The 26,453-nt window shown below is 32.0% G+C and overlaps 1 protein-coding gene across 3 annotated transcripts in view; it reads left to right on the forward strand.

The window, feature by feature from the left end:
• Window positions 1–26,453, forward strand: part of LOC124542846 (protein bric-a-brac 1-like) — a 254,865-nt gene that overhangs the window by 220,677 nt on the left and 7,735 nt on the right. For all 3 annotated transcript variants that reach the window (XM_047120729.1, XM_047120731.1, XM_047120730.1), the window contains exon 2: window positions 20,464–20,521. In XM_047120729.1, coding sequence (XP_046976685.1) covers window positions 20,464–20,521 — 58 coding nt within the window. The remainder of the gene's footprint in view (window positions 1–20,463; window positions 20,522–26,453) is intronic.

Genomic DNA, 26,453 nt, shown 5'->3' on the forward strand with positions numbered 1-26,453 from the left:
CTCAGAAAACAATACGAACAAATTCAGACTGTAGTTCATCAAAAGCTATGCATGAATTAAGGAGATAAATCGATTTACGTGGATATATGAAAATGCTTACGAGTCAACGATCGACGATGCTTTAGTAGGCGGTACAATGTTATGTTAGTGAATTCAGGATCTATTCTCAAAATGCGTATTTTTAACTAGACTGACAGGTTTTTTTATTTTATTGCAAAATTAATTTTAAATTCTCTACGAAATTTAGTTTAAAAATATATGTTTATTTTATTTCTCATACCACCGTCATGGATACTCGTCATTAAAATAATTAAGAAAAAATTTTAACTGGCTTCAAAATGACAAATTCGTGAAATTCCTGTCGGAACTCATTCGCTTACGAAATGAGGTAAACGCGGGTGGTCGGCGCAATTTGTAAACATCCTTTTTTCCATCCTGGGAATTTTATATGGTTTTTTCTTTTGTATTTAAACATAATTATATATATTTTTTTATCATACCATCTCTAATATTTCACATATAATTTCGTACGTGTTTACGCGTGTCGCCGTATATTCCAAACGAGTAGGTACAACTAAAGTATGAACTATATTTATTTAAACGATCTATCACGAGGGCTGGCAGTTTCGTATAGTGAGTTGAATTTGAAATGTTAAACATTCACAGATATGAACGTCACTGCATCCATTGAATGCGTGATGCATACAATTTCAATTTTAAATTAACGCAATAAATTTCAATAATTTTCTTTAAATAAATATACGAACGTATTCTATGTACGCATATAGTTCAAGCGACAAACACATATTAATATTCCATTGCATAGCTTAGAATAGTAACAATAAAGCTATATAGCATCGATTGGTCGCTGTACACGATCTTTTAGCACTTAAATGCATGAAATATGCTCTGATTTGAAACAATGGAAAAATATACATATAATAACATCAATGAATAACAATGGCGTATAAATTATCATTTAAACTGTTGTATATTTTATAAAATATTGTAGCCCTTGTGTTTTGTACGAAATATAATGCAAGCATGTAATTTGTTGAAGGTATATTCGTGTTTATAGTAAGGGCATCGGTGCGAAGTTATTTCGTATGCCTTTATGCGACCTCTCAGTACTTTTTGTTGTACGTTCGCGGTACGTTTAAAATAACGCGTGTCATTTAATATATTATAAAAAGCTGCTTCGTTGCCGCGTTATTTATGCAGACGGTTGTACGAAATTAAGTTCATTATAAATTATATACATTACCTCATGAGGAATTATTTAATGCAAACAATTAAGTTGCAATGTTTGTTTGTATATTAATATATAGACATTTAAAAAAAAAACTAAAATAATCAATATCGAAAAACGGAACGTCTCGTAAGACGTTCAAATAACACGTTCCATTTTACGTTAAATGTTTAATCAATATTTAACGAGTACAACATTGTTTAAGTACGAAATCAATTTAAATAAACGTCTATAAAACGTACGCCTTCACAGTAAACTGAACACATCGCTATCGAGTCGTTAGTTTAATAAAAAAAGTTTTACTTTTTTATTAAAATATCGTTGAGCCACCTGTTGCGTGTTATATGGACAGCCTCCGTGATAGTAGGTGTACAGTGAAAATTAATGGCTCACCAATCAAAGGCCCTGTATATAACATGCGCGACCTAGATAGGATTATATTGTTTAATAGTACATAATTGGGCGTGGTTTTTATGTGCTTTATCGGCTCTGTGTGTTTCTCGCGGAACCTTTATAACATAATCTAGTATTTTATATTTATTCCTTTCGTTTATATTCGCTATATATTATTGTTTATTATAACAAATGTGTTATTGAAAATATTAGTGAATTATAAAACAGAAACGAAATTATAGATAATACTATAATTTCGTTTCTGTTTTATAATTCATATAAATATATTTGTATAATCTATACATCATAGGTATACAGCAATAAATAAATGCGTAAGATTTTAATATTAACCGTAAACGTCTTCGAATTAATTACATTCAAAAATTAATTACGCCGTTACTTTAAATTGTCTCCAACTGGTCGCTTTTGATATTTCTTTTTAAATTCTACTCATACATCCAAAATCATGTCAGTTTGTGTGTCCGTAACTAGTATTTTAAATAAATATGAATAGTAAATACAAATTGTTATATATTTTAATATGTGAACTAGACATTACTATATATTGTCAACCCGTCCCTTTTTTTATTTTTTTTAAATATGTTTTTCTTTTTTTTGTTGCTTTTATCCGACATGTTTAACGATCATCGTTCTATTTCAATTTAAATACACAAAAACTCTTATAAATCCTTCTGCCGTGAAAACCGCATGAAAATCCGTTCAGTAGTTTTCGAGGTTATCGCGAACATACAGACATACAGACGCGGCCGGGGTACTTTGATTTATAAGTAAGTAAGTAGTGATTATCTGATCTCAGGATATACCTGTATAATTATATCCGCATCCGAACTCAGGTGAACAAAGTAGCGGGCCGAGATCATGTGACATATGGCAGGAGGCAATGCGTCAGCCCCGCGGGCGGGCGAACACGACTACCGTTTACGTTCGTGCAACTCCCGCGCACGATCGCCTTGTAGATGATTTTTTCGTGATCGACCCGTTCATTGTTCAGTAGCATTTATTGGTTTGAAATTGTTCATAACAGCGGTCAGCGCGGGTTTCGTTCACGTCTCTTCATGATGTATCGTTGAGGTGAAATTTATTTATGACGTGTACGGGATTGTGAGCCGTGCAACGAGGGCACTAGAGAACATTATCCCGCATATATATATATCAAGATGACAGAAACGTGTATCATTGTAAACGTAACAAGGTATACGTGCTCGACGCTCGTGTTTTCGACGATATTTCAATATAGTCTAAACGTCCATCTGACGTTACTTCAAACAGCGTTAACAATGTCAAGTTATTGATGCCTTTGGGCATTCGTACACTTCTTCGGGGCAAGGATTTATAATATTATTATTAATTCATCGTTTCTCCCAAACATAGTCACTTGGACACAATTAATCTACATTAATATTATAAATGTGAAAGTAACTCTGACTGTCTCTTCTGTCGCTCTTTTGCGAACAAACCGGTGAACTGAATTTAATGACATTTAATATAAAAAAAAACTTGAACCCCCAAAAGAAATACATACAGATACATGACAACCAATATCATAAAACGCGAGCAAAGCTGCTACTAGTCGTTTAAAATCGCATAACCTAAACTTAATCGTAAATATGCAAATCTTTAAAAAAGACGTATCGACCACATATCCTAAATAAACGTTTTTATAACATCATATTCAATAATAATCTCTTAAGCCTACAACGTTCTTAAATAAATGTAATAAATGTAGTATTCAGTGTTCCAATTTCAAAACAAGCGTGTATTCATATGCAACACATATCATTGTAATTACAGACACAATAATATCTTAAAAGTAACATTGCCAAGAATTTCCCGATGTTCGCATTATCTCATATCGAAGGATCCGCTGTATGCAAATAGTATAATAACCAAGATATCTGTTCTGTTATGACGAGAAAAGCGTAAAATGTGTACAGAATGTATAGTCGCAAGCGGAACTGCGTCTCTCCGTACGTAATAAATATATTTTGTTTTCCTTTTGTACAGAATTATTATATGTGTCTCCTTAAATATTAATTATATTATTGTCGTTGCATCGTTACATATTAAATAACGGCTTATTTATGTAACATTCTTTATGTTATGTAATGTTATAAAAACTTATTATAGATATAAAAAAATATTATAAATAAAGTTGCAACCGGTTCGAAATGCAGATTCTACCAAGAAGAACTGCCAAGAACCGGTGAAAAAAAAATAGTGATTACTCTTTTACAACATTTCAAATACAAAGTTATTTTAGTTAAACACAATTATTTAGTATTAGCCTTAACAACATCAGAAAAAATCTGCTATTGAATAATATGACATTTTTACCAATGTATTTATTACAAATGATTTGAATTTATGGATATATAATTGATATATTAGACTAAGGACCGTGTTCATCTATAGGACGAAATGATTTGTAACATTAAAAATAATGAAAACAAAAATCAATGAGAAACCTTTACAAACTATTTCGAATTGTACTGTCACAGTAACTCAAACATAAATCTCCTACCAGTTCGAAAATAAGACAAAGAAGAACCATATGAAAACTTAGTGGCTTATTTTGAATACTAGTTACAATACAGTCTACTACTACTACTACTAGTATTGTGACTAGAATATGTATGTATATTTATTATTGTACTATTAAAAAAATGTCACATCAAACAGTTAAAAGGTAAAGAATTATTATCATCATTTCGGTCATTCATGCTACTGACTTTATTCAAACTAACAATATATAATTGATTTAAAACAAAAATTAATTTAAAACATGTTTTTACGCAATTAAAATATTTATTGTTTCATTTTTTACCGTTATTTGGCACTTTTGGCAACTTCTAAATATTTATTTAATCGACTATTACTCTTTAAGTTTTTTACTTTAAAAAAATCGTCATCATAAAGCACTGTCAACAATGTCACAATGAATATTATTCTGCAACGAAAACGTTTAATTTCCAAGAGAATATTAGTTTAAAAAGCGGCATTATCGAATGCAAAAATAGTCCATCTTGCGTCGGACCGCTGCATATTTCATCTTAAGACGGAGGACGCTCGCAAAACATTTCCTTTGAGTCGGAATAAAGTTAGAAAAATCAAGTGGCAAGCTAAGTTGTTGACGAGAACCACTTACGCAAATACGAGGCATTGTTACACGATCTGCTATCTCCGTATTATTCGTTGTTAGCAATTTCACAGGCGGCTGATCGCTGTAGATACATAATGCTACAAAAATAGGAACGACAAACGTTTCGGTCAATTTGAACAAAGTTGAAATAAACGATACGAAACTCTTCGATATACGAACGGATATGTTTTAAACTGAATAGGGCAATTAATGTTACGCTATATTTTTTATTCTACTGCCTGTTTTGACAGTCTTTTACTGACAAGTATTTAAGCTGGATCAATCAAATCTAAATATACTTTTTTATTCTAACAAGCCCATTTAAATCTTCATGTTATAATAATAAATGTAAAGTGACCACACTGGCTGATCTGACTGACTAATCTTGAACAATCAAAGAATCAATGACCCATTTTTTTCATCTATATAATATTTCATCGAACTATCCTTACAGGTAAGTTCTTTAATTACAAAATAGGTATATTTAATATCGGAATCTGAACTCGTTAGTTACCATCCAGTCATTTTCCATTGAAATTTTGATCAATCAATGTACTATTGGGTCATGGAATTAGATTGCGTACTGGAACCTTGTATCGGGTAGGGTGGAAGGGGGTAGAGGGGGTGTTGCAATCGGTTTATAAATACGTCTAATATGCAATAAAACGTTGCATTCGATGGCGGCGGCATTCCGAACAAAAATACCGTTTTCTTCTGACGTTTCCTGCCTTTGTTCGTTTGTTTTTTAAAGAAAACCATTAAACGCTTAATGCCAATGTGTGTTATTGTTTCGTACGTTATACCGATTATTTAACTTTCTAATTTTTGCATATATTTAATGAATGATTTATATCAACAGCGTGTTAATTTTCTACTCCTGGGCTAAGACCTAAGATAGGATTAGGAGCATAATGAACAACGCTATTTCAATGTAGGTAGTGGATTCACATGTGGCAGAATTTCATTGAAATTCGACACAGTTTTCCTCACGATGAATTCTGTCACCGCCAAGGACGAGATGAATCATAAACACAAATTAAGAACGTGAAAATTCAGAAGTGCTTTCTTGGGTATGAACCCGCAGTCATCGGTTAAGGTGTACGCATTATAACCACTGGACCATCTCGAACATTTCTAAACCAATGTATCAAAACCTTACTTCAAATAAAATTCGGGTGTTTTCGTGAAATTTTTATTAATGATATAATAATATAGCGAGCGTTTTACAGTTTCGTCATTTCGTGAATTTAATTATTCTAATCACGAAACGTACACGTAGAGATCACGTTGTCAAATGACTAACATCCGTCGAGCATTCCTCGATAAATAATATAAATGTAACACTCAATATTAAACAATAAATAGCTAGGATTATTCTATGAACCATTATACTATAAGATGTAAATGACAATTATCGTTACATTACGACAAAAGTTTATTAGCGCATAAATAAAAATATTGCCAACCTACAAAACATTTAACGACTCGGCTTCAAATGTTCTCGATATTTGAAGTAACAGTTCGAATGAGTGAACTTATTTCGCTTAAATTATTCAATACAGCAGAATTAATGATTTCACGGAATTAAATGGACAAACAAAATGGTACTTGGTATTGTGACCAAAATTGCGCCTTTAACAAATATAAGTGTGGAACGGATATCGAACTAATTACAATTCGCCGAACACGCCAATGCTATCTACGAAACAAGTGAGCAACCTCAATAATTGAATTATGCATCCAAATAAAGCTCTGAAGTCTAAAATCTTGGTTAATAAAATAAAAATGAAATTATTAACCGATGCATTTTAAAACACACCCCACAGCTATATATTCGTTTGAATCTAACCGTATACTATATATATTAAACACATTCGATTCGTTGCAAATTGCATTAGCATTTAACTTAATCAAATATAACGTCAAAACGAATTGCAGCACGACTGTACTTTGCCGTTTTGATAAATGATTTTAAAGTTAGCTACTAGATTGAAATTGATATCGTCTGTCGACATTGATAACGCAAGAGTGCTTGTAAAAGTTTGAATAAAGTATATTTTCAATTTGAATTCAAATTGAATCGACAATACTTGAGACATCTTGCATTGCAATTGAGTCCTATCCGTTAGCCCTCAAAAGTGGCATTTATTAATCAACTATATTATATAGAGATGCCAATTACGATTATAATAACTATCAACGTTTTACCTATTTTGATATGCGCTTTACATAACTATCAAATTATTGAATAATTCTACATGGACATATTTGAGAGAAGACTTTGACTTATTCGTCAAAATACTAAATGTAATTTTCTAAATTAGAACTGGCGACGACTGCGCTTTCTATAATTTATGTCGCTGTTTTTTTCTATAACCTATATTAATATTATTAAAAATGTAACGTAGAATGTGAATATCATTAGTAACACATCCAAAGAAACGAGTATAGCTCACAGCGATTACAAATTAGTCAGATATAAAAAGAATACTATCGAGTGGGACTTTCATCTCAAATTGACGTTTTCAGTACGTCGTCCTCGCATTTGTTTCGCCGTCCAACAGTTATATGTTAAACAAAATTTATTATTAGCGGACATTAAAGATCCGAGGCGCCACGTCTGTCGGTCTGTCGGCCGCACGCGAGCAACACCTACAATAAGTATTATGTTTTAGCTAAACAATGCTATTGTTAGTCCGTATCTATACGAAAGATAAAAGATTTCACATTTTTATTATAAAGTTGTTAGATAGAGTTTCAACAAAGAGGTTAGTTACGTTACCAACGTCTTTCGTAATACTTTCGCCGTTCCTTTGATATCATTTCGATAAGTTTTTTTTTTGTAATTGTATTTAATATGTTTAATATGTCATTATATTTAATAAAAAAAAAACATAGAAAAATTTTACTAAAATACATTTTGTACTAAAAAAAATATTTTGTTTATATTATCATAAAATGATAATGAAAGAAAAAATTCGGAGCAACAAAATGGGCACCATTAATATAATTGATAACTTTTGTCTCGCAAAGTAAACGCTGGCGCGGGCGCCGCTAAACACAACAATTGTGGGAGATCAAAGCGTGCGTGTTTACCGGACCATCGACTAATCAACCGACTGATTAATTTAATTAAACATTACGAGAAAGTTTTGTTTACACCGCGTTTCCTCGGGCCACATGGGTTCAAAGGAAGGAGGGCGGAGTGTAAACAAGAACATTGTTGAGACGATCGTCGCGCTGCGCTCACACCGTGTCTTAAAGCAACGCGAAGACATACGTTTTGAACACTTTAGCACGAATGTATTCGCTACACTCCGACTGTTTAAATATAATAAGATGATTACGAGGATGCTTAGCTAGTTATAAACGCGCAAAGATTTTTTACATATTTAATGACTAGTTTATTGTGCATTTAGTATCAAAATAAAGCTCAAGTTTTTACTAGTGCCTGATTAAAGCCATATCGAAAAGCCTTAGTGTCATTTAGGTTTCCCGAGTTCCAGAAAGGGTGATTCTAAGATATTTCTAGAACTTACTGTACCGTGACAGACGACGGTAATTCAATGGTAATCGTTGGATATACATTTTGATGATGAAGATTTATTTCATGTCCATGATAAATATTTCAAAATAACTCTGTACCTCATGTTTATAAGAACATTACGTTATACAAAAGTCCAGTCGATTTATTTTGTACACTTAATGGATAGCACAATAAATGTATGTATAACACTAGTTATTAAATACATCAAATTTAAGATTGATTGTAATGCTAAGATTTGTATTAAGGTTAAAGCAATTAGGTTTTCTAATTATTATTTTTTTCACATTGTTCCTATATCGATATTATTATTATACTCTTAATATAATTTATCCTTTTGATAAAATAGGTACGTACATATAAGATGTGATAACATTTTCAGCTGAAATTAGCTTTTGTCACTCATAACTTTAGAACATATTATGCATGTAACACATGATTTCAAATAAAGAACACTTAAATATGTTTCCATTAAACTGAATTCGATATTCAATCCGTTATTATGAATAATTCTGCAGACAACAAATAAAAACAGCCAGTACACATGTGCAATCCTTTGGATAGATTGAAATGCACTTTATTTTTTACGCTTTGTAAAGGCAAAATTTAGAACATTTTAACTCACACCTGCATTTTTTTAAATAGAAAATTTTTCAATTTATGTGAAAATTGCTTCCTTTTTTAAGGGTCACGTGAGACAATATACGCTCACTTTCATAAGCGCCGGCACCTTTGACGTTTGTCTCACAAAATTAGAAAAGGAATTTTTAAAAGCCTACCATAATATCACAAAAACGCAGTTTCCCGTAAAGTAATATTTGCGTCGGTACCCTTAAATTTTCCTGTTTTCGTTTTTTAAGCGTATCACGATTTTGAGGGTTATCCGAAAGTCATTTTAAATACAGTAACGCTAAGTTCTGTGACAAAGACATTTATGAAGGGGGGAACACAAAACTCTACAGTCAGTTGAATGCTAATAGACGACGTTAAGTAATAAATATTTATTTAAATTTCAGAAGTAAATTATGATAAAAAAATAAAATAAATAACGCATTTATAACTATGGCTTTTAGGATCGTATTAAAGGGATAACTTTTGTTTCATTTTTTTCCTACAGATCCACCCGTAACTGACAATCCGATTAACATACCACTTTCAAATTATTTTCCTGACAGTTTCAGAACAAACATACACATACATTTGTGTGCACGTATTCGAAAAGAAAGTTTTCAGTCAAAGGACTTTCCAAGCATACGTTCTTAAATCTTAAATATATTATAAAATACCTATTTTTAACCTATGCCACAAAGATAATTGATTTCAGATCAATGATTAGGGCTATGAAGCTATGACTGGGACGATTAATAGAATATTTAATAAATGCGGGGCCCTGTAAAACACGCCTGTGACAAAAAAAAATCGCTGCACCCGCAGGCTCAACAATACGCGAACGGATTTGTAAATAGAACAAAATGGCGTCAACACACGAAGGTCCTTAACCCTCATTAGCTGGACGAAAGGGAAAGCGCGCGAAAAAGAACGAGTTTTAATTCGGGAAAGCCAGTTTCCCCGCGCTGAAGTACGCTTCTTTTTCGTTTTGTTTTTTAATTAGTTGCCGCTTAAACTTTAGCGCGTTCCGTTGTTCACTTTTTAATTCTATTTTTATTTTACCCCTTCCAATTACGTTTTGAAGGACAGCTCGCATTAAACGCTGACAACTTGTTAGGCTGCGAAAACAGTTAGCCTGCGTCACTGCTCGATAATTACAATATTATAATATCCCATAACGGAGCGTAGTTTGAATAAGAACATACGTCAAAAATTATTTTGAAAACGGGAACAGCCATTCGTTTATTAAAAACGTTTAAACGGGTCCGCGCTCGGAAAGTTTGCGAAGTATTTTGAAACTTTTCCGATACGCTTTGCATGCCGGTATTAAAATCATATTCTACTATTTGTAAATGTTTCTTGCAATATACTGTGCTCGTAATTATTTTTAAACTGTACTTTTAGTTTTAGTTAAGTGGCAGCTACGTGAGTATTTTTTATAACTACTACAGTACAAAATTGGGTTAGCGAATTATTTTAAATTATTCTGAGGTTTCGAAATATGAAACGAAATGTATTATAGCGAATACTTATTATGTTTACATTTGATTACGAAGAAATGATGAGCCCGCCCGCCATTTTCTCAAGGAATATGGGAATAGCGGAGCGCCGATTTTAATTTAACAAAACATAATAGCACGCTATGCTCAAAGCGTATATATGAAAACAAAACAATAGACATTGAGTCGTAAAATGCAGTATTAATGTTCTAAATTAATTATAAACAGATGCGGGCGAAAATTTTCTCGGCTGTTACGTAGGTATATGTGGACTGTTAGTAATTGTGTTATCGTTTAATTTTGTACTAATAAATGCGGCCGTGACTCACTGTTGTTTTCATGAAGCTACGTTTTCTTATATTTTAAAACAAATTAATAAATTCTTTGTATTTTATAATAATATTGCTATTCTATTCGAAAATAATAAAATATAATATCTTGCTCTAATGTGTCTTACAATACTATGAATAATAATTTGTTTATAAAGTTTAACAAAAGAATACACATATTCAATCCCTCGTGTACTTATTTAGTATACATAAAAACTATAAATATCATTAACGACGCGAAACTAGAGGCTAATGAAGCTCGCTACTGTTAACTTGTTCTCTGAATTAGACAAATGAGTCACATCACAGCATTCATAGCCGCTCTACCTTTCCGTATTCATGGTCTATCGCCAGGCTTTGTTTCACCTGCATATTTGCGACGACCACATCGAAAGTACCTGACTAAACGTAAATCACTAATGCGTGTACCTCGGGGGAATTATGAACAAATTGGTAGCTGCGATTCGTACGTTACGTAGTCGCGTTGTGCATAATGAACGCGACCTTCCTACGCGGACCGCGACTTTGCTTCTGCGTTGCGATAAGCGCCGCCCGCTCTGAAGATTTCTATTTTCCAATGATTTTCCATTCACCACTGGAAAGGCGTATACATGACACAATTATAACATATTATTAGAAACTCGTATAAATAATGAAATATACATGTTTCTTCTGTATTAATAATTTATAATTTCTACGAGCGTGCAAATTGCGTGCTAAGGAACGCAACCAGCAGTTATTTACTCGCTCGTCCTGCGACCGTTTAATGTGTAACGATCACACGATGTCAACATAACTAAATAATTTGTGAACGGCAAGTTTTCCCATACGGGTGCCGAAATAAAGAGCGCTGTATAAATATTTCATACGGGACATAATACGGAACTTGTACATTACTTATTCAGTTCGTTCTATCCACATCATGCCAGGTTCAGCCTTCGCAATGCATAATATATCTCTGTTATAATTTCTACGTAGGTATAAAAGTCGTTTTAAATTAAAAACAAATGTTCGACAAAGTTGGCAGTAAATAATTCAGTCATTGCGCCCGGTCGCTGCCGTAATAATTGGGAGTGTTAGGGTGTCGGGGGACCGTTCGGGGGCGGTGGAGGGGCCGAGAGGAGACCGGGGTGATAATTAACATGTTTGTCTTGCTTACATCGTCACCAGCGCCAAAACTACGCCGAAGTTAAATAAAATCTTACTCGTTTTGCATAAGTACCAGCGCTCACTAATATTTGACTTTGCAGATACGACAGCGCTGTAATTAATGCGAAGAATTAAAACTTTTGTGTGCCCAACAGTGTGTTGTTTCGTAAACTTCTCGTCTAAAAACACGCGTGCTAGCTTTCACCAGAACGGAGACCCGTATATGGTTTACTTAAAACATTTGCTTATTTACGACATTTAAGTATCAATAATTATTCGTTTTGTTCGTGCCGAATTTTGTACAACATGCTAAGTAGTTATAACGGGTTATCGAATAATCATAATTCATTTACTACTTTTTTGATAATTTAAATTACTTATTTGTATTACTCTACTATTTATTTTACTTATAAACTATATAACGTTTTTATCTAGATATAATGGGATATTATTTCAATTATCACCTTTATGAGCAACTTAAACTAAGAATAACATTGTTTGTTTTAATAAGTACGTATAATTAATTATATTTGTGTATATAAAAGGAAAGAATATTAATATTTATTAATTAACACTTAAGTTTATGTGTTTTCTTATGTATATGACATTGACATAACCTTATTTAAAAATTATTAATTATACATTAATGACTCAAAAGACGTAACTAATTTTGAATATTATACGAGCAAACACAAGGAACAGGGTTGCTAGTTAAAAATTTAAACAATACTCCCGAATCGTTGTAAACCACAACTTGAATTTAATATCATGTTTTAAATTATAAATGTATCTTATAGCAAAACAACGGTTGCATTTATAACGTTATTTCGTAATGAAGCAGGACACATAATAGCACATCCAGTGGAATAAAACATTCGATAAATACAACAGTGACCGTGGAAAATTATCTGTGCTTACATTGCGTTATTTTCCAAAGAACATAATAAACGAATAAATACCACTTAGGTGTAATAACTCGCCATTAAATGTTAAATAACACATTTTGTATTATAATACTTGACAAACATTAATTTAAGTCTGGCAATACTAAAGTTAACATTTTTAAATATGATGTAAGAACTTTTTTCTTATGGCAAACGGGATTTTGTAATTCTGTATTTCGATGGTCACATGCATTGAGTATATATTGGCACGGCCGTAATTTTCTTAAATTTTACGGTTAATTCTTATATTAGCCATTAGTTCTCGCGATGAAAGTACTGCGAAGATTTATATCATAATAATGTCACAAAAATAACTGGACTCAAATAGTTTAAGTAACTTCAATAATAAAAGAATTCATGCCACCGTTTTCTCGCCATAATCGGTAGAACTATTCTGTAAGAAGAAACTCAAAACTCACCGCAGAACTCGATCTGAAATTTCAAATGCGACTATGTTATATTTTTCTTTTACTTATACGAATTAAAAGGGCGTATAATCGTAAGACAATTGTCAATACTTCACACACGAGAGAAATACAAATTTCTTACAGAATCGCAACGCAGCAGCTATATTTAATTTCTTTTGGTTATGATTGTTATGTTCTTATTTAAGTGAGCTATATAATATCATAACTATACACAATCATAATGGTATATAAGTAGACAATACGAATTGTCCTAAACAAGATTAGTTTAATAGTTATACAAGGAGACAAAGCGCGGCATTAAGTACGTCTATAAGCGTCGGTAACCAGACTACCTGTATTGTTTATTGTTATGTTTAATTGTAGATATGTTCCAAAGTTAATGTTGTAGAATTATGTGTTATCATAGTTCACCTGGAATCTCCTTTAGAAGCTATTACAGAAAAAAAATATTTCGATAGAGCATTACTATCAACTCAAAAATATTTTACTCAAGACTAGCAGTGACCCGCGGCGTCGCTAGCAATTAGAGTGTTTTTTGTCATGTGTTAGGCAATAAGAAACCTATGTCCTTTCTTGGTTCAAATTTCAACAAGTTTCATAAAGTTCGGTACTGCGGTTTGGTCGTGAAAGAGTGACAGACATACAGAGCTACTTTCACGTTTATAATATTAATTTAGATAAATTAAATGGTGGTTGAAAAAGTTTTTAATGAAGTTCACCTTTTTCAATATTTAAAATAGACATTGCAAATAGCAGCATATTTATGAGTAAAATACATAATCTGTATCGTGTTTTTGAAAATCCTAACTTTGTGAAATTTAAAAAAGGGAAGTTTTTCATTTCGGTTGATGAATCAATAATGGTTTGACTCAAATGTGGACACATAAAGAGTATGAATGGAATACTCCTTAGTATATTATATTATTCATGCACTGCAGATTGATTTGTTAGTACGTAGTTTTACGACGGTAGTGTACTATGTCCAGGGTGCAATAGAATCGCCGTTGTAGTTGAAATTAAATTTAAATATGGAAACTAAAAAATCGAAGGTTTTTTTTTATTTACCTTTACAATATCATGTATGATTAGACGGGTAACGATAAAATAAGAATTAAAATAGCAAATTATTAATGAATGAAATACACATGAATAGTGTCCCACGTAGGCACAGCGATAGCACTAGAAACAGTGCAACAATGGCAAATAGGAGGGTGGAATAGAAAAGTGCCTATCAAGCCTTTAGACACTGTAAACATATAAAATGAAGGCAGTTATTGTTCTTCTGAAACAATAAGAGCAACATATTTCACAATTGACTGAAGCCATTTCAAGTGAAAGCGCTATAGAAAAAAAAAATAACCATTGGGTACCACATCGACGCACGCTTAAACAATCAAACGTGGAACAAAAAGACAGTAATGTGGAAATGGATAATGCACAGGCGGTGCGGCGACGTGCGGCCGCACTGTGGGCGGCAGCGGGCAGCGTCGCGGTCTCGCCGCGTCCGACGCTACGCTGCTACATATACATTCGTTCCTTTCAATGTCATAAATTTTATTTTTAATTAAACAAACGATTCCATTTATAGTTTTATTCATAAGGAAAAAACGTCAAACGACAATGATTAAATTGAAATATAATAAACGTGAGAAATCGATTTGTTACGACTAGTAACTATTCCATGCGACCTCAGCCCGCCCCTCGGGCAATAAAGAGACGTGCGTCCAGGACATGACTTTTGAACCTCCCCGCCGTCACTGCAACCGCGTCCCGCCTCCGTCGAGAGGATGTGTGATTAGTTTTATCCTTCGCAGTGGATCCTCGCCTCCCCATTCTTCGCCATCTCGTAACACAAATGAATCACCCGTAATGTGGAAACGGCTTAAGTGTCTCAACAAATTGAAATCGATAATAATACCACCCCGTTTTTTATAGGTACTACTTAACACTTGTTTGTTCGGTTGCGGCTGCACGGTGGGACTCTTGAAATGCTCGTGCGATTTATTGAAATGGAAGGAACGTGTTAAATAACTATTCACTGTTCAGTTGCTTTTTATTCATTAACGACTACGCTTCGATGAGTCTGCCTGCTATCTGTTACGGGGCTATATTCCATTCCGACGCTGTCATCTGCTGTCATCTGTGACTTTCACGTTTCAACCGTAAATTAATGATTTCAATGATGAATTCAATATAGTCATTATTTATACGGTAATTTTGTAATATTATCGCGAATAATTCGTATTATGGTAATTCTACATACATGATGGTAATTTTCGTAATACGGAAGTATATTACGGCGTTCCGTTCTCCGTACGCAATAAGTTTCGCATGGACCAGTAGCCGCTGAAATAGGATAATGTAATAAGAGGTCTATTACACTCATTTGAGACTGGGAAGTCGGCAGTGCTATTCGCCTCTCAACATTCTTCGTTTCTCGGTTATCAAAACTATGTATCTTTATTTAATAAGCTCATGTTTAGCGGCCGCTTTGTGTAATCTCGTCTGTATAGTCATTTATATAATTCACTTAGCTGGTGTAATGATAATACTACTACAATCCTTATTCGGATCAGAGGAGATCAGAGATGACCCAATGGAAAAACCTCGTGAAACTTAACCGAATTTTACTTATATATCCGAAGGGTCGTCTTCATTAAAATGCTTGTTTATGAAATTCAGACCTTGCCACTAAATAACAGTTATACAACGTGTTGTTAAAAGGTCTTTACAATTTCTAATCAGATACAAAATTTATAAGCGAATTGGAACGATATTTAAATAAATCATGAAACCGAATACTCTTCAGAAATATGATTTATTTGTCAATATATGTACAAAAAGAAATATACTTTCAAAAATGGAAGAAAATTGTTACATCATACATATAGTCTTGGCATAAAATAGCGTATTCGTAGAACGTTTAAAAAAAAATAAAGCAATTTCGATTTAAAATTAAACGATAAACGCTCATTTATAGTATGTTTTCACATTTTGATTATATGTACAGCGTTCGTCGATTGCTTTGCAGAGGTCGTTGAAACCATTATTATAAGGGGAGTATCATTTAGACGTTAGGCTCTATAATGTGGGTGGTGGGGGCTGGCGCCGGCCTTATGCAAACCGATTAAAATGTTCGTTTTTTTAACTAATTGGCGACAAAGTAAATAAACATACAATTATAATGCTAATATTTCGAAGAAATAACTATCATTTATTTTTCTTACAACTAATATGATTAAAAAAGAACTCTAACATTCATGTATATATTATATTCATATGAATTGTGATTACGACTTATTAAGACTGTTTTGTCATTGAAAATAAATTCCAATTTAACTTCTATTGAAATATACTTATCATTAATTGTATTATTTTATATTTATAATCTAAAATATCTCTACATCTCATAAATTGCAAAAAATTTATTACATTTAACATAATAATTAAAACCAATATCGATATAAAATTACTTTGACACGTTTCCAAGTATGTACAGAACGTTCGTCAGCGTCTACAACAGCATTAGGAAATCGGACAGTATTGAGATCGCTTTACACAAAATGTTCAAGAGCAAAATGTCATCGATGTTTTTTTTTTAAATCTAATAAATGATGAAACGAAGCGCGATTAGTATAAGGTTGTATGTTAATAAATAAGAAGCTATGCGTCGCAGTTTCGTACTTTAGATTTAGTCAATTGACGTGACATGCACGAATTTCATGTTCTAGTTAGTTATATCTAGAATTAATATCAGTCAACACTGACCACAGCATTGTATTAATTAAAATATCAAGAGGAAATATTATTAATTCGAATTGAGATCAATTTATGCCGATGTAGTCAGCGGTCACCTTATGACCTTACTCTACGAACCGCTTAGTATATCAGACCATCAATGTTGTTATGAGAAATTACAATCGACGATTCCGAATTAATATTCTATATTTGAAAAATACTAATTTTAATATAATTTTTATTAATAACTGCAAACATGGAAAAGATTTATGCAAATCTTAATCCTCCAATTAATGTGTCTGTATCACTGGCCTACTAGAAAGTAAAGAAAATTCTCGAAGAGAGCTATACTAGCTAATATTGACGCCTGAAAATAATGAATAATTCATTTATTGTATTCTAATACTTTCAGGATAAGAAATAACACATAATCAAAAACTAATTTAATTTATTAATTCATGAAATACAACACGTGAAAGAATTAGTAAACCTTTGTGTACATATATATGTATATATTTGACGATAAATAATTAAGGAAATTAAATGCATAGAAAAGGACAGTTAAAAGTTAAGGCTATTTGAAATTAAACATACATAATATAATGTCATCGTGCAACGTTTTCAAACAAGCAGCAACTTTTAGATACGGAATACTTTTTTGTTTTTTATTGAAATCTTCAACGGTTTTTAATTCGGTAAAAGATTTATCCGTGATACAAGGTCAATTTAGTGATAATAAAATTATTATATTACTCTTAATAGAACGTAATATTTAAATTATATTATTATTCATGGCAACACTATTTTCTGACTAATCCGTCTGCCATTATTACAAATGAATAATAATCTGTGCTTTTTTGGCACAAATAAAAGCCAAATGATTTATTTAGAAAATATCTTGCCCTAATAAATTGCAAATCAGCAAAATGCGATCAAATTAGACACGTCATGAAATATAATAAATATCATATTCGTAATGTATATGAAAATAATTCAATATAAATTATGATGTTTGTATTATACGCTAATATCATGTATTTATTCGAGAAATGTGACATTGTAATTAAAATACAAGTTGCGTCGAGCTAAACACGTTGTAGCAGTCACATCGAACAATTATAATCACGAAATAGAAATGAACTATTAGAAATATACGTCGACCATACAAACAATATAATATGCAAAGTATTTAAAACCTTATTGTTATAAAGTTACAGTTCAAAAACACTTTAAGCTAATTTGCAAACAACCCTCTCTGTTGTATGAATGTTTTGTCATCAAAATAAACCTAAACGACCAGGACTTACGAATTATTAAAGGCTGCCAAGTTAAAACGCAATTATAAATAAGTGTTTATTAACTATGAAATTCGAATAGTATAATGTATAATAATATTTTTAATACATATATTGTTTTAACTATAATTATGTCCCTTAGTAGAATCGCCAATGGATTTTTTAACTATGTAATTGTGAATTTACTATTGCGTAATCGAAATGTTATGCACTTGGAATATAAAATATATCTATAGCTGTGATGTGTAAAATTGCCAAATTAACAAAGAAACGTAAATATTATATTTTTATATCAAATCCAAACACTATTTAATTAATTATGCTTTGTAAGGAATTTCAGGGTCTTGCGCCCAGTACCTTTACCCCGTCAACTATTTCGAGCGTTTCTTTCTTACTGACTATTAGAAAGTTAGCAAATATTAAACTAGACATACCTGTACATGTTATTTGATACATTCGTTTATGCGAGGATTATTTTCGGAGGTTTTATCTGCTAGAATTGCACACTAGTTTATTTTTTCTTTTTTTTATCAAGGGGATTTATCCAAGCCCAGGTGTTGTATAGTGCACTTTAAATTATGGAGGGAAAAATTCGGAATAGTCGCAAAAAATAGTTTTACGAATTAATTATACATCAAATATACACGAAGAATCTTTTGTTTCATTTGTGTTAAATGACATATTGACCATCAAGCAAGTAAATTAATCCGTAGTACAAAAAGTTTCTTGCTTGTTTATTTTAGTATGTTTTGGATTAGGTATAAGTCCTATAATTACTTTGGATTGTGTTTCTCAAAGTAATCTTCGATTGCTTTATAGTTTTTTGATGATTTATTATCGATACACTTCCCTTGAACAATGCATACATATGTAAATGTAGGTCATCTTGTTCCCAACTATATTTTCATAGACATTCCACGGCGCAGTGTGCAAGAGCATTTGTAACGGCGAGATGAAAAGATCGATTCATTAATTTATACCTCCCGATCTCGAACAGGAAGTTTACGATCGGACATTTTATCTAATGCTACTGTATTCCCGCCTATCGCTCCGTCGGGTTTATTTACATTGAAACAGTAAATCGCCTTCGCAAAGAGCGGCATTCTTTGTGCCTCGCTACAACTAAACATTATCGAAGTTTTAATTGTGAATGCAGACAAAAGCGCCTTGTAATGGGCAGCTGTAAATGAGTAACAATAGAATCTACAAATAAAAGATTGTATTAAGTTGACGCGCGACGCCGAGCCGCGCGGCGAGTCGCGATCGTGCGCACGTGCCCTAAGTACCGGTTGAAACGTTCCGATGTATTGTTTGTTTACCCGAATAAAACACTAAAATCCAATTCAATAACAAAGAATTAAAGATCCCAAAATAAAATTTATTGCTCGCGTACGATAAAATAGATTTATGAACGCGCCGCGCGAGCGACTTGCCCATAATATTATTAGGTACGCGCGGGCAAACAATTTATACCTAAATATAATATCAATACCACGGCATGTGCTGAATTATGTAAATATAAACGATATTACCCCTGTCGGAGTCGATTCCACGGAAGCACAAGGTAATTTTTCGGTAACTGCAGGCCGTGTACATCAAACATCGTACCTATACTATGTTTACAATTATTTCGCTCGCATCAACATTCATGTGAACTACTATCATGGAATTTGTAATGTCAAAATGTTTTGTTGATACGCCACAAGATGTCGCTTTTTTCGGGAATAACCCGGCAGCGTCAGTGACACATTGCATCGTACAAAAATGACAGTGTGGACGTATTTAAAAATGCTCTGCGGTTACCTTCATCAGCGAAATTTAAATGTTTACCTAAAAATTACGAAAAGCTTGCGCATTTGCTCCTGACATTTGCAACAACTGGCATATGTTTGTTTAAAATTTATCATATGATGTCGTTTTTAATTTCGATTTAATTTAAATTTATTAAGAAAACGTCATTGAATTAATTTTTAAATTAACATAATTTAAATTAAATGTACATATTTGTATGAAGCAAACAATCGTTACCATATACATATTATCGGAATGTTGCCAATCACAACATACAAGATCTCCTAGTCTGATTTTATCTATAATGTAATTAACAAATTGTTTTTTGTCAACAGGCAAAGTTGCTTGAGAACTCTCACGCTTGGCTCGGCGCTTCGACATCTTCGATTGCAGGTCAGTTAAATGTTCTGGTATTATCTCGTTTTAAAATTACGTTCTGCACTTATGTTTTTAATAATTTATTCCGTTCGTGTTCTCGCAATCGAGATTAATTATTTTGAACGAATGTATTTTACACACGAGTGTTAAATGCGTGCTACAATATAATATATACTATTAAATTATTTCACAATTCTTATGTAAAAATGTTATTCAATTGTAAACAGTTGTATAATCCCGGTTGCGTGATCAATAACTTATTATTTTGCACGTAGCACTTTGTAATATTTTTCTATTCTATTGCATTATCATAATCCGTACAAATAATGTAGTAACATTATTCACATACAAGTAACAACTAAAGTACCGTCAGTCGGGGCGTGAGAAAATTCTGTCTAGGAAAACTATGACTCCCATTATTTACAGCGTCAATTCTTTATTGTTTAAAATGATACTATTCCGGGTAGTAATCTAGAGAACATATGCCGCAATTTCATCGCTTGCAATTGTAAAAACCATTAATTATATTGTAGTTTTATTACACAGCTATTTTATTGTTTATAATACACAACGATACCTCCCCCTCCCCCGCGCCCCGATGGACAAACATTACTACAATGTTCAAATTTCTCACGTGAACGTAAATTCATTTTGTGAAACCTAATAATAGATATCTATGGAGCTTTGTTACAACTATTTATCTTACGAGGAGTCTCTTTATTGGTACGGATTATAGATAGTTTGTTTATACGTAGCGTTCTTGCTTTTATCTGTCAATCAGAATTCCACGGTCATACACTCAAGCTGAAAGCTCCCACATGGACGCAGAGTCAACTCCAAGAAGCGATACAGGCGGTCGTCACGCAGCGAATGAGGTTTACGCAAGCCGCCACGCACTATGGAATACCTAAAGGGACACTGTACGATAACATATTAGGGAAATCTAAGAGAATGGCTGTGCTAGACGAGGCGGGGCTACTCAGTAGCGAGGAAAGGGCCGTCTTGGACTTCTGCTGCGAAACAAGTGTCTCGCCATATAATCGCCGAACTAAAAAATCACTCGCTGAAGTTCTTGTTTTTGTCGAGAAACTACGACGAAGCAGAGATCCGAATTTTGTGTTCATAGGCCTTACTGGTTTTAGATGGTGGTGGGCATTCTGTAAAAAGCATTCCATAGTGTCACTCTATTACGAAGGGTCAACTAAAACGAAAAGTTCTAAAGTTAAAACTGAACACCATACCGATGATGAATCTTAATTGATATTTAAAATAATGATTATCTTTATGTAGTTATATTTCAAACATATCACGTATAGGGGAAGTCTGGGAGGAAAGAGACACATACGTTACGTAACTATAGAAGAAATTACATTGATTTAAAAATAATGAAATGTGTTATGAAAACATTACAAGCCTATATAGTCTGTCATTTTTTATGTAGCATATGTAGTCTTCATCGCATTTTAATATTTTTTAATAACTGTGACATTACAATAGATCTTTTTGAGCATATTATTCTGTTATTAAATTAATTACATCGTGAAACGTTTTTCAATCGATGATTCTCTCTGAAATAGTCTTGATGCTCTTTCATGCCAATCTTCCCCTGTGCTTTGAAACACGGAAAAAATATAAGGTTATGAATAAAATTAAAAATGAAATATTTCGGAAGAAGTCTTTCATACCTAAATATTTCTTGTTTAAATCTATCGAATTTTGTGCTAACGCAACCAAACCAACCTTACAGCCAACAGTTGCATTAATATTTTTTGGCGATTGGATTTCCATTTCCTAAGTTAACTTTCCAGCACTTTGTTTCTTTTTTATTACCGATTAATTTTATTAAAATAAAAATACTTATGTATCGAATATTCTTATGTATTAATCATAATATGAGTAGTCATTAATAAGACTGTTCTATAAAATCATAAATTAAAGCATGAATGCAAGAAAAGGCGTTAAACAACGACCAATGAATTCTATAAAACTTCCGTAGAAGTGTTTGTTCTTTTATAAATATTATTAATAGAATAATAGATCTGAATAAATGGAATAATTCCGCCATAACTGTACTTAAATATAATGTAAGTTTATATAATAACGCGATTTGAATTTGACTGATTATTACTAAAATTGCTGTTAGTTTCTAAGTAATCATATACTATTATGTACTTATTAGGTAATACGTGCCTTATTCTGTTGTGTTACAATGTTAAAATATCTTCTATTTTATAAGGAATACCATTAGTTAAATTTTATGACACATTTCTTTCGTTAACTTTACAATTATTCTTAATAAATTATAGTTATAGATCTAATGAATCTTAATTCAAGTAGAAGTTTAAATTGGGTGCTCATAATTTAAAACCATTTATATACTAAATAATGCTCAAACATTTATCGATTACTTAAATTTAAAACCATGATAAGAATAAGATATTTTAAGAAAAAAAAAATCGGTGCATATTTATGTATGAAGTTTGGAATCTTTTTTATATTTGTTGAATATGAGTATTGCCAGCTTAATATAGATACTGTAGTTCACTATCAAAACAAATTAAATTCGACCGTCGTTGTAACATATTGTACATAAACACAAATAATAAAACGTAACAAGAACCATTCAGGTTTACCTCTTCTGTCGTTAACATAAAGTCGAAAATATTGACTAGTTGATAAATAACGTGAAGGGAACGAGACATACGGGACCACCTGTACTATAATAGTTCCTCGAACGGAAGACGACCCTTAAAACGACACTTGGGCTATAACGATTTTTACAATAAACAATTAGTAAAAACAAAGATCTCTATTATTTTATTTACATGTTTACAAGGCATCAAGCTCCATGTAATATTTTACGCTTAGGTATACATCGAAGATTAATGATAATTATAATAATTGTAGGAACCGCAATGCACAAAGGGAATAACTAAAAATTAAGAATAGTATTCTCCTTTGTCCTTTGACGTTTAAATCTCAAAACAATACAATCTACGGATCCCGAAACACCCAAAAATAACGGTCATTCGAGATTCAAAAAAGCAATATGAGAAAATCCTTAGCAACGGTCTTTCAATAAGAATTGCTATTTATTGTTCTTGTATATTTAAATATTGTAGTTAATTAAATTCTGTCAATCCACTTCCGAATACATCATACGTAAGCATTCACATTATTTCACCCCTACATCCGACATTGGGGGAGTGACAGGGCGAATAATAAATGGAGTCGGTTATCATGTAACACAATCGAGACATATACGGTTAGGCAGTACATATTAATTTAAGGAACAAGAGGCTGTTATCTTTGGTGCATCTCGTATTAGTAATAGCCAAGTTCATTAACAAGATAGACATTGATTGCTTAACTGATCCGTGTCATGTCATGACATGTAACGTCAATACAATGCAGATACAAATGCAATACAGTTAAATCAAAAAAATGCAATTAAAATACCTATGTTATTGATTTTGTGTATTTCGTATAGCGACTGTAAAAAGGTTTCATGGATATGAATATTATAATTTTTTTTGTAAACATTTTACTTCTTAGGCGCTATAATGTAGTATCAGTATAGTTGGAAAAATTGGTGAAAAAAATGAAACCTGTAGATTCATGATCGAATGTACGATGTAATTTGACAAAGAATTTACGATAAAAATACTAGTAGGTTAGTTATTTGTCCTGCAAAAGGAAAATATCAAAAAAACATGTCACAAAGCTTAGAATTAGTGTTAAAATTTCACTCTAAATTTAACGTTTCATTAATATAATTTTCACAGAATTATCAAATTCCGTTCGGTTTTTTTATAATATATACTGGTAGTAAGTGGTCGCTAGTAACCATGTACTTTAACCATTCCTTACAGTGTCTATGCGCCCCCAACCTTGGATACTGAGATTTCATTTTTATTGTACTGTATTGCCAGCCTAAATAATAATATAAATGAGAATGTGCTAAAAAGTACATACTTTCACTACTCTCTTGTCTCAAACGCGGACGAAGACACAAGTCAACATAAAAGTGTCAAATGCATCCTAAATCCAAGCTATTATTATTATATTGTTTCATTCGAATTTCATTTAAAAATCACTCAATCATGTGAAAGATTCGACCCGCCTTAGTAACAAGTGATGTTAAATAAAATCATGTAATTGTAATCGTAATCAAAACTTGTGCAGTTTACTATTGAGATAAAATCAAATTCCGTCTTTAATTGCGTATATAATACGAGAGGCCACTGAAGGCAGTTCCATGTGCCGACTCGAGACAATTAAAATATTGAAATATGTTACCGCTAGAACCGCGATGATACGATTTTTAATTAAGATAATATTAATTTAGCGAAATCATATCTTGACTTATTATAATAGTTGCGATGTTTTCAACTTGTAAGTAACACTCGTTTCGCGTTAAAAAAATTGTAGGTAACCAAAGTTACATTTAAATTATATATGCGACTTCATAAGCGGTCTTTGTTTTACATGTCTAATTAGTAGACGTTAAAAAACGTGTTTTTTTAACAATAAATTAGTGATTCATTGTAATACAAACATTCCAACCGAAACGTTAGAAATGGAGGTAACGTGTTAAACATGACATTGGCATATAATAAGTGTAATATATAACTTTCAATTATATCTGTGATATAATATGGATTCATATTTTACCATATAAATATATATAGTATAAATAGCAAAGTGTACAATAGGTACTTCATTAAAACTCAACAGAAAAAAGAATAATAATCACAAATAAATCAAACGAAAAGTACTGGTGGTTGGAACATGTTAGATAGACTTAATATTAGTTTATTTAAAAAGAACGTAACCGTCCTTTTTCATTTAAAAATGGAACCCATTTGACAGAAAAAGTAACAGCTGTTTCCCACTGCTGGGCTAAGGCCTCCCCTTCCATTATAGGTTTGGAATATATTCCACCATGCTGTTCCAATGCGGGTTGATGGAATGCGCATGTGAAAGAATTTCGATGTAATTAGACACATGCAGGTTTCCTCGCGATTTTTACACTTACCGCCGAGCACGAGATGAATTATAAACACAAATTAAGCACATATACTTATTATATCATCTATTGACATCCATGGCCATCTCATTTGACAGAACATATATTTATTTAATTTTATACAGATTTAGTTAATTTGTATCCAAATATAACATTTGCATCTAATTTAAAATATAATCGTATTACCAATATTACAATTAAAAGACACATTCTTTGTTTACGACTTACAGTTACATGCAAACCCACTGCGGTTTCGAATAACTTTCACTCGTAATTCTTTATTCAGAAATATCGATATAATTAATCGATAATTTTTGCAACAATCGTTACAGCTCAGCTCTTTTATTAAACTTTAATAAATATGCGAGTATACGTTACGATTTTAATTTAGTTTGTATACCGAATTAAGATTATGTTTTAGATATAATAATTTACTACAATATTATTATGATATTTTGCTCATATTAAGATTACATACGATAGGTTTCGACGTTGATTTATATTTTGTTTGTTTAGGTATATTTTATTGTAAATTTACAGGTCTCATTGAATAATGAATGCGTACCATAGTGATAGGTGTAAATTTTTTCAATTCGACTCAATTATTAAGGAATATGTCATAAAAGTTGTAGCCAGTTATATTGTTATGCTATTTTTATAGTAATACATACCTACATTTTTTATATAAATAGTTGTATTAAGATTGCAATGTTTGTAAATTTGTAAGCGATATTGACAGAAACTACAATATCTATTAAGATTCGAACAAAAACAGGTAATGAATTATTAATAATAGAACTTAACTTTAAATCAATACTCTTTATAAAAACTTTATATTGTAATTTTCTATTCATGTTACTGTATTAATTTGTCATTTTGTTTAAGCAAAAACTGAAATAATACTCCATGTAATGTTAT

Source organism: Vanessa cardui, chromosome Z (assembly GCF_905220365.1).
Source record: "Vanessa cardui chromosome Z, ilVanCard2.1, whole genome shotgun sequence".
NCBI lineage: Eukaryota > Metazoa > Arthropoda > Insecta > Lepidoptera > Nymphalidae > Vanessa > Vanessa cardui.